Here is a 14002-nt window from a genome sequence, read left to right as displayed (position 1 = left end):
CTTGAGATGTAAAAGAGAATAAACAATGAACGCATGGTCAAAGCAGGTGGATGAAGGACACGAGGTAAAGTGTAGGCGAGTTGTTCGGGGAGTACAAAAGAGAACGAACATCGCGGTGGGACTTCAAAGACCTTTTGCAATCCGATTCGACAAAAACAATATTTGCCTACAAACTGTGTAATATGCTGTGCTATATTTTATGGAAAATAAATTATACCACACTTAACATAATTATGTAAACTACTAAGGAATAAACTGACAATAAACAATTTCCTGAAGCACATGTTGACATTAAAAAGCTTACTTGTCCGACCAATAGTCCACAACTCAAAGAAAGCGAGTTTACTATTATAATGGAGCAAGAAATCCACCCAAGATTTACAGTTTAAAAGATGAGAGTGGTGTAAAAATAACAGAATAAATGACTACGGCTAATCAATCGGTGAATCATTTCAGCTGCAATATGACATGATTGCAAAAATTGTGGACTACTTTGATTTAAAACGCTCAAAATCAGGTCCTTTATGCTGCAAACTGCCAGATAGCCACGGTCTTAGCTGCTCTTAACCACACCTGGTCTCAGCAGCTCTGAACTGAGGTCAAAAATAAAAGCGAGAAAACACAACGGTGCCCTGGAGACATGACTTCAGATATTTCTCAACACGGAGAACAGAGCTTTAATACCAGCGGATCAAAGGATAAGAACTCTGATTATGGATTTGATAATGGTGAGGATTTAATAGTCAATATCTGTGCGGCAGCAGCAAAACCAACCCACCAAGCCTCCATCTGCAAATGCCCTCAAAAGGGTGAATCTTGGCCAACGGTGACTCACTACAGAGCCTCTTTTAGATGAGAAAAAGGAAGATGAAGGTATCATGAATTTACCGAGGGACAAATGTAAGCTTTAGAACAAGATCTCGTGCCAAACCGCTGATAAGCAGCACACAGCAGAGGTGAGCTCAACTGTTGCAATTGGATTCGATGGAAATCTGGATGTAACCCAGAACCATTTGTGGGAGTGCCTGTAGTATTGATCATCTATATTGATCATAAAATAGCAACATATTGAGCCAAGCTAAAAAAAAAAAAAAAAAAAAACTAAAAAAAAAACGCAGAGACATGAGATAGGTGGTGTCATTAGTGGGAGCAGGTTGTTTTATGAAATGTTTTATTCATTCACTGCCATGTTCACAAAGCGGAGATGAAATAATAAGGAGCACCTCAGGGTACATGAGTAGGTAACATTTCTGGCAATGTTTGCGACGCCATAGTGAAGCTAGTGCTGGTGCAGCTATCATAGAACATCCACATGATCAGCTTTACGAAAGTATTGTTCATTGAAGGGATATTTATTGATCAATATTCTATGATGTTGCAGCATTTTTAACCAACCGTTAGCTTACCTTAGCATAAAGAGTGGAAACGGAGGGAAACACTAGCCCAGAGTCTGAAAAAAAAAAAAGAAGTGTACCAGCACCTCGCCAGCTCTCCTTTTATATGTTGTTTGATTAACCTGAGCAAAAACTGAAAAATTGAAAGGTTTTGGTTTGACAGAGTGTCACGTGCACTATTTCTTGGCCGTGACTTCATGTGGTCTTGTCGTCACCACCTTAGACATTTGTGTACCGTGCACAGCCAAGTCAAACATCTCCCTTCCAAAACCACACCATGTCACCAAACTTAGGGTTTCTCTACAGAATAAACAAATGAGATAGGACGTGCTCATTCGTGAGTTTGGTGGATTTTTATGACGATCGGGCAAAGCCAGGCTTTTTCGCATGCTTCAAGGTTTTATGCTAATTACCATCTGGCTGTAACTAACGGGTGTAACGAACAGACATGAGAGTGGTATCAAATAGAATGAGACATGATGTTTGAATATTCGAATAGTTGTTCAAATAAATTTATTTATTTTTTTACATCGATTAGTAGACGCGACTTTCATTCTTCTTCGTTTCCCGTTTTTACCGGTGCCTGGTTGTAATGTTACATAATAATAATAATAATAATAATATTTTGTCTTGAAATGCCCAAACCATGTATTAAACCCTTATGTCCAACTCTTGGCATGAAAGTGAGTCATTCTATTTCCTAACATTTTTAACTCTTCCTTTGGGAAAATTCAACACTTTTACGTTCATTAGCTTGAACTAGAACTACATAGGATTACATAGATGTCTATCCAATCCCAACTTGGAAATGAAACTAACAGCCATTAACAGTCAGCAAAAATTGCCTTTGGTCAGGTTATCAGTCAATAGGAAACAGCATACTATATCAATAATATCCGAAATCCTGCTTTTCTACACGGCACCCACAGTCCCGTAGGTTGCACATGGAATAGGCATAAACAAGAATAAGATGAAAAACACAAGCAGAGTGAGATTCAGTAAAGATCTCAGCATCTCTGACTTTTTCTTACTTCTGCATCCAGTGCGACAGGTTTTAGATTATCTTACACAAGAAATCGGGAGGATTAAAGACGCTAAACTGTTTTTGATCTTTTAGGTCAAAGTGGATCTAAGGAGCTCTACAAACACCGTACTTGAGCTTTCTATACGCATCCAATTACTGATTCCATGTGAAAACACCACTCACCTAAATATGGCAACGGATTCTACACCTGCATTGAGCCCTCGGAAATAAAGAGGCCTTAACAAAGAGAATGGGGAATGAGCTCGCTTTGAAACGGAGCGGCGCATGACCGCGTTCACAGAGTTGTTCCTCGAAGTCAAATCGACACCTTGCTACTCATGCAACATAAATGAGACAGTGATACCAGAGGTCGTCCTGGCGTTTAAATAATTAGCAGAAGTCAGAGTCACTCAGACAAGTAGTAAGACATCAACCTAATCTTAAGGGCTGCCTGCCATATTAAAGGTTATTACAGTAGGTCTGTGACAGTGTGTCGTCACAGTGTAAAACTCAGCGCTGCTGCTTGGGGTTCCTTTCACCACACTCTTCCTTTCAGCACATCAAAGAGAGCATTTTACAATTCCTCGAGTTAAAAAGCTTCTGATGAATCCTTTTTCTAAACAGTAAAATGAAAAGCCCTGCTGCTGACACAGTTCTTTAATATAAACGTTCCTAGACTAATAAAAGACATACAAAAGTAGTAATGGCATTGTTTAAAAAAAAAAAAAAAAAAAAGCAGTAGAGCTGCAGCTCTCTGAAGTGCTTGCTACTTTGTTGCATATGAATTGATGTTTCATGCTAGAAGCAACTTCAAAGAAGAGGCTGAGAATATGTCATCCAGCGAGCAAATGTGCAGGCTTGTCTTTTACACAGACACTAAATGTACATGTGTATTTTTTTTTTTATCTCCGTGTTTCATCGCTTCAGAATAATGGCCTGCTGATACGACACTGGTTCACGTTGTCCAGCAGAAACAAACATTTCACATTTGTTTTCCTTTAGCTTTTAGGTGTCTTTTAGGCCTCAGCAACTTTTTCTTTTGTGCACTGCATTAACAGCACACTCTGAAAACAACCATATTCAGTATACATCCTGTCTGCTTTGAATAAACTCCAGAACTGCAATCTGTGTGTATTATGGATCTGGGAAATGGTGTTTGTGTTTATCATGTTCACCATCAGAGTTTAGCGGGATAGCAGGCTATATAAATAAAATTGAATTGAATTAACATTTGCCAGTTAGTTCTAAAAACAAAGTACAACTGAGGCTGATGAGAACCTAATTAGTTTTGTAAGTAATCATTATCCCAAATGTTTGGGTATGTTATAGAATCAGAAGAACATTTTCAGGAGAAAAAAAAAAAAATCGGGGGATTTTCATATTCATCTGAAAACCATGAACAGGATTTTATTTCCAGTCCATCTTGTGGCTGGCTCATGATGTAGATGTTGTTCCACAGGATGACCAACTTTGGCCTGATGTTGTCCGAGAGGAAAAGGCATGGCATCACTAAGTTCACGAGCGTTTATCTTCTAAGCACCATCTGTGCCACATTTCATGGCAATCAATGAAAATTCCATCAGGACATTTCATATAAAACCAAAAATGTCAACCTCATGGTAGGATATGAGAAAAAGTCTGGATGTTTTGTCCTCTGGGGACCTTGACTGTTTGCACAAATCATGAAACGCGTAGTTGTTGATGTACGTGATTCTGGACCAAAGTGGTGACCAACAAACCGACTGAGAGAACAACAAACCAGGAGTGTCACCCAGGAGCCATTCTCCTACCACGGCTAAAAAACAACAACAACAACAACAACCTCCGGATCAAATGAAGTCATTTTGCTGTTTCATTGGAGAGTAAATTCTTTTCTGTCTAAACCTTCCACTTCACCAATACCGTTGTTTTCTACCGACATGACATTCTTACTCTACCCAAAATGATCATTATTTCCTCTCTGCGACCTGGCACCTCCAACTGCTGAGTTAAAAATAAAAGGGACACAATTTGACAACGAGGAACAACATCATGAGCTCCTCTTGCACAGTGGGACAGACCACGCTGAGAGAGAAAGAGAGGCTGAGAGGCGCGCGCAGGAAAACAAAGAGCCCCGCAACCTTTCGCAGGGGTTGAGAACGTGAGTGTTCCTTCGTTGGCTCATTTCAGCTGTCCCTCCTTCCATCAGTTCCCACATCGCTCACTTTCCCTGTGATGACACACCGGAGTAATTACTGCTGAAGTTGAGAAGGTGTTAATCCTGGATGTGGGACCTCCCAGATCCTTTCAAAACAGAACACCCCATTACTGGCCTGATAGCGCAATCATCGGCTCACGGTGAAATAATGGTAATACGAGATTTCCCAGGGTGGGTTAGGGAGATTTACTTGCGTGTCCCGTTTCCCATCCTGTGGGAGCAACAGTGGAAAAGCCAATTCCCCTCTTGTCTTGCGCAGATTTGGGCATTATGTTTCAGGGCTATGGGGGATTTGAGCTCGGAGGATTTGGGGATTAACAGGAATTTATCACGCGCCTGGTCACCTCGCAGCCAATCATAGGGGAAGACGCGGTTCGGCGAAATATGGGTTTTCAGCCGTGCTAGCAGCATGGGTGGCGATGTCCACCACTGGGTCAGTCAACCACTTTGGTCCTATCTCAATAACCACAGGGCGGATTGACAGGGAATTCTGTAGACATGGTTAATGGTCCCCAGAGGATGCTTTCTACTGACTTTCATGATCATTGTTTGCCTCCCCACGTTAGCATTTCGCTCAAAGCACCGCTTCACAGAGCCGCTAGCATGGCTTGTTTGTATTTATGTCACTATATCGATCCAGAATATGCAATTATATGGTAAATAATACAGAATGTTCCCTCCCCATTTACTAAATTGAAACAAAAAACAACAAAAAAACAAGCAAAACAAAAAGTATGATTCTTTCCATAACACACGTGAGGAATAATGAGCCGCAAATGCTGCAGGCAAAACGCAATCAACCTCCGCCTCTGAAGTCTTTCTTTAAAGAATGAAAAAAGGTGTTCACCTCAGATAATACTCTCAAAATAGTTTCTATTCCCTCCGTCCAAACCTTCCACGATATTAAAAGGCAGATGTTTGAAAACCATGTCTGGATCTAATCAACATCTCAAGGTAAATACACAGACACAGAGGTGTTGTGACCTTTCTGTTGTGAAATTATTGATGTAGGGCACCCTGGTGGATCAGCCCGCTGTGCAACTACCCGAGTCTGAAATTCGAATTGTTGCATCAGCCCACTTTCTTGTTCCTTCCTCACTCTCATCCAAGCGAAACCTAATATTTCTTGTGAAGGGTGGTCTGTCAGAAGGAAAAGAAACAAATAAGCAGCCGCTGTCCTTAAGAATTTATACGCTCGCAAGCTCTCTTGCGAGACTCAAAATACTCCCTTATTTATTGGGCTTCACCTCAGGCCACTCATTTATTTTACATGCGAGAGCTGCATGTTTGCACTTCTCCCCAAATCCACAATCTGCCTTCATTCGAGAATACCTATCAACAGCTTGCTGTTCGCAGATAAGTTGTGACAGGAGTGACTCCGTGTTCCCATCCGACTCTACATCTATTCATTATTCCTTTCTTGCTCTGTCTGCTCGGCTATAAAGTAATATCTTTTTCTTCATTGCAGAGAAAATTGCGCCACAAAAATATGCGAGCTTCACAGGAGGCTTCACACATTCGATCACTGCAGCAAAGGTAGGTGACTGCCTTCCCACCTGTCTCCACGTCTTTTTGGAATCTCTGAAACGCTGATGCAAATGGGGAGGAAATGCACCCACCCACATTCATCACAGACACACGCGACTGACTGACTGACTGACTGACTGACTGACTGACTGCTGTCTGTCAGTGCTCGGTAGGTGGTGGTCTGCAGCTCTGTTGTTGCAGAGATTTCTCATAGTTTTCACAACACATCTCTCCCATACTCTTTCTTTCTTTTTCCCTTTTCCTCCATCTCCTCTTTCCCACTCGCGACATCTGGAATTGCTCAGAGCATTACTTCATGTGTACATATCACTCTTCTCCGATTCAGAGTTGTTCTTGCCGCTGGTTTGTGCGTTGTGTTGCGTTACCCTGCGATCCAAGATGGCCCAACGTCAGATTATCTATTACATCTGTAACCCTGTCATCCACGAGCAGGCCAAGGGGGAAGCTAAATCACACTGATGGCTATAATGACCAATGATGCTTAGCAGAGGGAGACGTTTCTAACTGTGCCTGTCCTTCCCTCATAGCCAACAAATCAATGCCAGCCTGTCCTCAAAATGTCAAGCGACAGCCACCCCGAGGGCTTAAAAGACAGACCAGGGTGAGGTTATTTCCGAAATGGCTTTAGCAGAGGGGAGTTGTTTTAACCCGGATGGCAGTCATACGTCAGCATTCCACCACAGACTGGAGGATGGGTTTGAGTTACTTCCCAGGAAACTGTGCCGAAAGGTGGGAGATTCTCCTCAGGGACCGAAGGGAGCGTGCATGAATTTCTTATGTTTCGGGGCACTCGGAGGCAGGTTTTGTTCTCCTCCGCGCCAGCTTGTTAAGACAACACAGACATTTTAAGCTTCCTAATTAATTCTGTCTGATGCTGCAGTCCTATCTGATGATATCCTCAAATCTAATCCAGGTCATTTGGTTCTGTCTCTAATTATTTATTGAGTTTTCTCCACCCAGCGAAAAAAAAAAAAAAAAAAAAGAAGATCAAACCCTCAGAAAACCAGTTGATATGCAGAGGAGAAACAAAGAGAGTCAGACAGAGACAGAGAGCCACAGACATAGTGATTCATCAAAGATTTGTAAACACAGCCTGCTTGATTCTTGCCCTTATGGGGCTTCTTTTATTTTTTTTGCTGTAAAAGTTCAGAAGGCAATTGAGCTCTGGAGGGCGATAACACTTCACATAAGAACACACAAAGGGTTTTTCCAAACATACTCAACAGTCCAGTCATAAATATAAAAAAAATAAAAAAAATAAATTGAGGGTCAATGAGCAAACAGCGGGGCCAATTTCTAATCACCTGACTTTTACTTTGTAGATTTATTCATAGACTGCTTTTCCAAAATGTAATTACACAGACAAGAGGCAGTTCTTCTGTCAAGAATGTGACGACTCTGAAAATCACCCATCAGTCAACTTTTCCATCTCTGCTATTATTATTTCTGTGGTTGAAATAACACGTGGCAGGCACAAATCAAGTTTTAGGCAAAGGAAAATGGACAGAATGAAGATGATAATGACAGAGCAAATTACTGTGAGGCACATTTGAATGCTATAACAGCATAAAACCTCTCAACAGCCCAATTTTCTTCTGTTGAAATGAACAATTGAGTGTAAGCTTTTCAGGGCGGTTGTCTTTTTTTTGTACTCTATGATGACAATTTGTATAAAGCATTTTCACTCATGGAATATTTTTTCTAAATAATTAGTAGTGCATCATTACTTGCTTCAGTGCCAGAAGATACTCAACAGGACACTTTTAAAATGCCTCCAGGGGAAGTCCTTATTATCTGATGCATCATTTATTCCAGTAAAACAACAGCTTTTGAACTCTGTCCAGGCAGTTGATTGCAGCTGAGTGCTGGCACACAGAAAAGTTCTGCCACCGCAGAACCAAGTGTCAGTCAGTTCTGGTCCATGTATGGCTGACCGATTTGGCAGTGGAATAAGTCGTGGCAGAGTTTTGAGGGGTAAAGAGTTGGGCTGTGAATGCATTTCAGGCAGCAGCACTTGGGATTGCTTTGGGCAAGTGTCGATTTATGGCTTTGGTCCAAGTTTGGCTGATTTTGGCAGGGTGCTCATCAGTAATCTGGCTTAAGTCAAATAACCAGTTGTGTTGGATTTAGGCCACAGCCAAACCCAACCATTTTGGTAAAATGGATATTTATGGAATGAATATTTTATTCAGGTAATGTATAGAGTGATCTTTTACCTGTAATCCTACTTAACATACTACTTCTAAATGAAGCAACAACAGCTTAAAATGAATCAAATTTATATATGTTTTCTGATCTGACGGCCCTATCTGCAGGACAAAATGATTCAAAAGGGCTTTACAAAATTAACAATTCATTAAACCGTTTTCTGATCGGTTTAGTCCGGTTTAAGTTCAAACACTACTTGCTTAGAGAAAGAGAAATAACTATTTGGTTAAGGTTAGAGAGTGATAGGTCATAGTTAAAAGAAATCAATGAGCGGGTCAGAAGGAGGCAGGAGACCATTAGCAGTGTCCAATGTGGAAGTCCAACATTTTGCTAACCCATCCAATTACATCTACCTCCTTGCTGTGCTGACTTTGTGGCTCAATACTAATGTCGTACTATTTCTTCATTCACTACCAAGCAAACGTAGAGACATAATACTCAAACATGCTGTTTTGTGGCATTTGCTGAAATTACTAATGCTGCCTCATGTTAGCATCCCCAATTATCATTCTTCTCTTAAGGCCTGTGTTTTTGTTGTTTTTCCATACGTTATGCCAATCCACCTGCACAGTGTACCCAACATTTGGTGTGCAAACTAACACATAAATAAAGTTCAACTGAATATACAGTTTAACTGGGGCAACATTTTCAATTTACAGCTGATATATTTACCTTAACATTGTCAAACAAAAAAAAAGAAAGCAACAAAAAAAAATGTACAAAGTGAAAAAATGCTTTCTTTATTTCTAATTAGATAAATCAATCCAAAAGGAAGAAGAGGAGCTTTCCTCAGTGAAAATCTCTGCCTTCATTCAAAGTCCAGAGACACTAACTCACAAACTGCAGCATGATGCAGACATTGTAGCAATGTTTCCACCAAGGTAGAGGGAGGCCATGATAAACATTTCAGACAGCGGCTAAAGTCAATATCCTGCTTACATCAAAGACGCTGCCCTATTTCAACACTTGCACTACGCCTTAAAACTATTTTTACTCCCTGCATATATATATATATATATATATATATATATATATATGAGCAAACCCTGCGAGTGAGAGCTTTAATGACCCCATGTTGAGCTGATGTGTGGTAAACATCTCCTGAGCTGCATCTTTCTCCTTCTCTGACAGCTCGAGTAATTTTTAGGGAGGCTTTGCTATAATTTGTGTGATATTATTAATGATGTGGCCTCAGGCTTCATGGGTTTTTTTTAGCACCAAGTCTGTAACAATAAACAGTATGAGCAGTTTTTAAGATAAACTATGGGACTGTAATGCTTTTGACTTGCTGGCTGGGTTTAAATGCATTTAATTTTAAAGACATGACCAAACTTCAGATTTTTATCATAGGGTGGACATTTTTTTAATTACTTGTGAACATTGTGCAGCGAGTGTACCCACTGTAACTGTAATTATAACATGTGTTTTGGTTTAGCAGTGCAGTGAAAAGAGGCACTGTAAACTTCAACGATCTAAAATAGAGAGATCATTTACCTCATTTAGAATTGAAGCTACCTGTTTGACAGTCCAATTAATCGAGTATCCTACTGTGCTTTATAAGGAATTAGGGCTGCAATAATCCATCGATTGATAAGTCACTTTCTCAATGAATCAAATAGTTGTTTGGTCTTTAAAATGTCAGAAATAGGTGAAAAATATCACACCAATGCTTTCAAAAGATGAAGGTACAGATTAAAATGTTTTGTCTTTTCCCGATTAGTCATCAACAACCAAAGGATATTCTGTTTAACCTCAGGGAGGACTAAAAGAACCAGAAAATATTAATGTTCAAGATGCTGGATTCAGACAATTTTAACATGTTCTCAAACAAAATTACTCTAAATAATTAATCAGTTACCAGCATAGTTAGGCAATTATTTTTCTGTTGATCAACTGATCGTTTCACTGACTAATCACTGCATCTCTACTCTGGAGTGGGATTCATTTTCTGTTTCCTATCTCCAGGTTTGCCATTTTATCTTGCTACTACACACACAGGCACACACACAATTGCACTGTGGCACGTGCTCTATTCCATACACACAATACCCAGTTTATCACTCACTTATTCATGCAGCAGATTAAATTTAGCAGCCGAATAAAGACAGCATCCTGTTTTGGTTCATGTTTACAACCAACAGATGAAGCTGTATCCTCCTGGATGTTAAACTCATCTGTTCATCCGACAGCAGTCTGACTTCCTTTTATTGTTCCATCTGAGCACAAATATGGATTTTCTTTTTTTTTTTTCTTCTTAAATTGCCTTCTGCCTGACCCAAGTGTGAAATGCACAGCATGACAATGAGAATGAGCACAAAACAAAAAAAAATGGTACGACAATAGCTGTTCTATGTGTGGGGAACCCTAATATAAACACAAAGCTACTGACACTGTCTATATCCTAATGAAACCTAAATGAAATCCAGTCCAAACACTATAAAAATCATGGCTCAACCGTGGCTCAACATCTGCAGCACAACCTGAAAATGAGCCAACTCACTCGTGAAACAAATGTTAACCGTTACTCACCCTCTTGTATGTTGTAAAGCACGTTGTCAGCATTTTTTGCAGCCGTGGACAGGCACCAGACACGGAGAGCGAAGATCAGAAAGGCAAAGTTCCTCCGCCGCCTCCAGCCTCTCATCGTGCCCGGGCTCGGTGGGGTGAGACCGGGGAAAGCGCTCCGGTCAGACCGCGTTATTAATGCAGCACCAGCAGACACTTCACGCAGGTGACAGCGCGGAGACACGGGTCAAAGCAGATCACAGCTGTGTAAGAGGGGAGGGGGAGGGACGGGGGGGAGACGAAAAAGAAAGGATTCACCATCCAGACTCCAACGAGATGCGACAAGGCTGTCAATCCAAGAAAGAAGCTGTCACAAACTTTTGCCAAAACACATGGCGGGTCCAGGGAAAAACGTACAGATTCATGTGTCAGCTCAATGTTTCTGAAGTGGAGGTGTTGCTCCTGTGATTAGTGTGTTAGGAAGCGACAGAAAAGACAGAATGAAGAGGATGTTGGGGAGTGTAGTGAAGCGGACTTACCATCCATCCCCTCTCGTACCGGAGCTGCCACACTTGGCCATGTGCGCTTCAGACTTCCGCAGGGTCCTAAAGCCGGAGGAGTTTGCAGACTGTTGTCATGTCTAAGATGTGTTTCCTCTCACTTAAATCCGGATCAAACCTAATCTCAAACGTTCGTCCTCTGAGATGTTTACCGTGACCCGAGTCGAAGCTGGTGCCCCACGTGGGTTAGCATACATGAACCCAGCAGGGTGCTTCTTTAAAGATGGGCTACTATCCAACGGGAAACGGATCAGGTGAGATGTGCACCTGTTTTAGCATACGGGGCTAACCATTGGTTCTCTAAAAAGTAAATTAACCTTTGATGTTTGAAGGTCCTTTAAAAAACACTTAAGGTTCTTCTGAAAGCACTTTCAGAATTCATAAAGACTCTTCTAACCACCCGGATAAATAAATAAATCGGGTTTTTTGTTGTTGTTGTTGTTGTTTTTTGGGGGGGGGAGGTCTGTTTTTGTTTGTATCAATATTTACACAACACCTTTTCAGAGTTACTTGTTTGTTTGTTTGTTTGTTATATTTGTAATTTCTGTATTCAGTGGCAGTTTGTCACAGTTATACTACCTCCAAGGTACATACAGTTGAATGTAATGTATTGTCTATCACAACTTTCTGGGGGTATTCCTGTTTTTTTCTGTTCAAAATATTTGCAAAAAAAAAAAAAAAAAAAAAAGACTCGAGAAGAAAAATATTTTTAATAATTTTGTTCAACGGTGTATTTTGTCATCCTAATGGTTCGAAGACTCTTTGGGGATTCTAGTGATATCTTCAAAACCATCACAAATGCTTTCAAATGTTCAACCATTACGCATAACAGCCATTTCATTACCATAAAAAAAAAAAAAAAATTAAAATGAGGTAATTTAGCTAGTTTAAAGTATTTTTTTCATGTGTAGCCTTAACTACATGTTTGTGTTAGTACGTTAGTACGTTATTTATACATGACCAAAAACAGAACCGGGTGTGCATACAAAATTATTATAACAAAAGAAAAAAGAAAGAAAAAAACCTATAACTCATGGTCTGAAAATGTTTTAATAAATACATTTATAAAATTTAAATTATATACTTGTATATAAATAAACAAAATAATCTGGCAATTTTGTCCAAGATATTCCTTAGGAAGGATTTCTGCGAGACTGTTTACATGAGATTTCCTTCCTTTGGCGCCTCAGAACTAAACTAAGCCAGATATACATATAGCATTATAAAAACAAAGATGAATGTAATTGAAGTTTTTGGTGTGTGTGTTTCCTGCTCTATCTTACAGCGACGCACAGTGTGTGGCTTTTCTCCAATCACTGTGGATGGAGGGGTGCCAATGGATAAGGCTTCATATTAGAACATGTATTTATCTGTTGTAAATATAGCAAATTGTCATATGTACAGTTTCACACAGTAAAAACAAAGTTGAATCTATTTCATGTTGTTTCGGTCCACCTCTCCGGTGTGCAAAAATGTTTCAGAGCTTGTGGGTCCACGATGGATTAAGATGACTGACCATTTCTTGAACTCACTGTATAGGACGTGATGAATGCCGCCTCAGAAACACAACAAAGTGAGATACAATAACAGCTTTGAAGAGGGCAGGGCCCGAAGTGGTTTGCTAGTTTGACTAAAGCATTGCTTTTGATGTAATTTGCTGGAAAATGAAGTGTGAAATGCTGGGATGACTTGTGTAGAATAAAACAAAATCTACACAAGATGACATTTTAAAAATGGTGAACTTTTAACCTGTTGAATCCTGATTCCCCTTAAAAGCTGAAAAATTTGAACTGAGATATGAAATAAAGAAGTGCACATTAACGCTACACTCCACAACCTTCAACCTTCAGTCTAAAACGGTGAAATTCTTCTCATTTTGAAATTCCCTTGGGGTGAGAATGTCTCCTCATGTCTTTCTATATGTGTCCACACACACACACACACACACACACACACACACACACACACACACACACACACACACACACACACACACACACACACGCGTGCACACCCTGGTCCCATCTGTGTTTTCTGCAGGATACCTGGTCTTGTGTAGCCTAATCTTTTTTAGTGTGTGCTGCAGGCAAATAAAAGTCACAGATGTCTCTGCGCAGGCGTCATTTCACTCCACCAAGGCTTCAGACTGAAAAAAAAAAAGGAGAAAGTCTGCATCTCTTTGCCTGAGCTGATTTTTGTCTAAATTATGTCCTTAAAATCTCACCGAGCGTCTCAAGATTACAATTTTTCTCTTTGAAGAGTTGTATTACACCCTATTTTCTGGTGTTCACTCATAACTGTTGAATCGGTTCTGTTTTGTCTTTTTGAATGACTCCTTTTTGGTTTCTTACCTGTTGCTCACCCAGAGATTCTTCAACGATAACAATTCCAAGGCCCTCATACATGTAAATATTTGAGATCTTAATTAGGGACACTTTAATATCTTTCTCCTAAAACACAGAGCCACTGTTCGAAAGAGATGATGACGAGGGGTAAATGTTTAGATAATACGGGTGCCAGTGAAATAGTAAATGACTAAACACTTATAAACAGTGGCTCTGCGTGG

At 40.2% G+C, this 14002-nt stretch overlaps 1 protein-coding gene across 2 annotated transcripts in view; it reads right to left on the bottom strand.

Annotated features, from left to right (window-relative positions):
* The window catches only part of adam12b (ADAM metallopeptidase domain 12b), a 77886-nt gene extending 66616 nt beyond the window's left edge, over positions 1 to 11270 (bottom strand). For both annotated transcript variants that reach the window (XM_069692821.1, XM_069692822.1), the window contains exon 1: positions 10901 to 11270. In XM_069692821.1, coding sequence (XP_069548922.1) covers positions 10901 to 11015 — 115 coding nt within the window. In that variant the 5' untranslated portion in view covers positions 11016 to 11270. The remainder of the gene's footprint in view (positions 1 to 10900) is intronic.
* Positions 11271 to 14002: the final 2732 nt, after the last annotated feature.

Source organism: Brachyistius frenatus, unplaced genomic scaffold (genome assembly GCF_029030835.1).
Source record: "Brachyistius frenatus isolate BFR_SWC_R1_liver_20210118 unplaced genomic scaffold, ASM2903083v1 Contig_13, whole genome shotgun sequence".
NCBI lineage: Eukaryota > Metazoa > Chordata > Actinopteri > Embiotocidae > Brachyistius > Brachyistius frenatus.
This window is presented reverse-complemented; position numbering and strand designations above follow the sequence as displayed.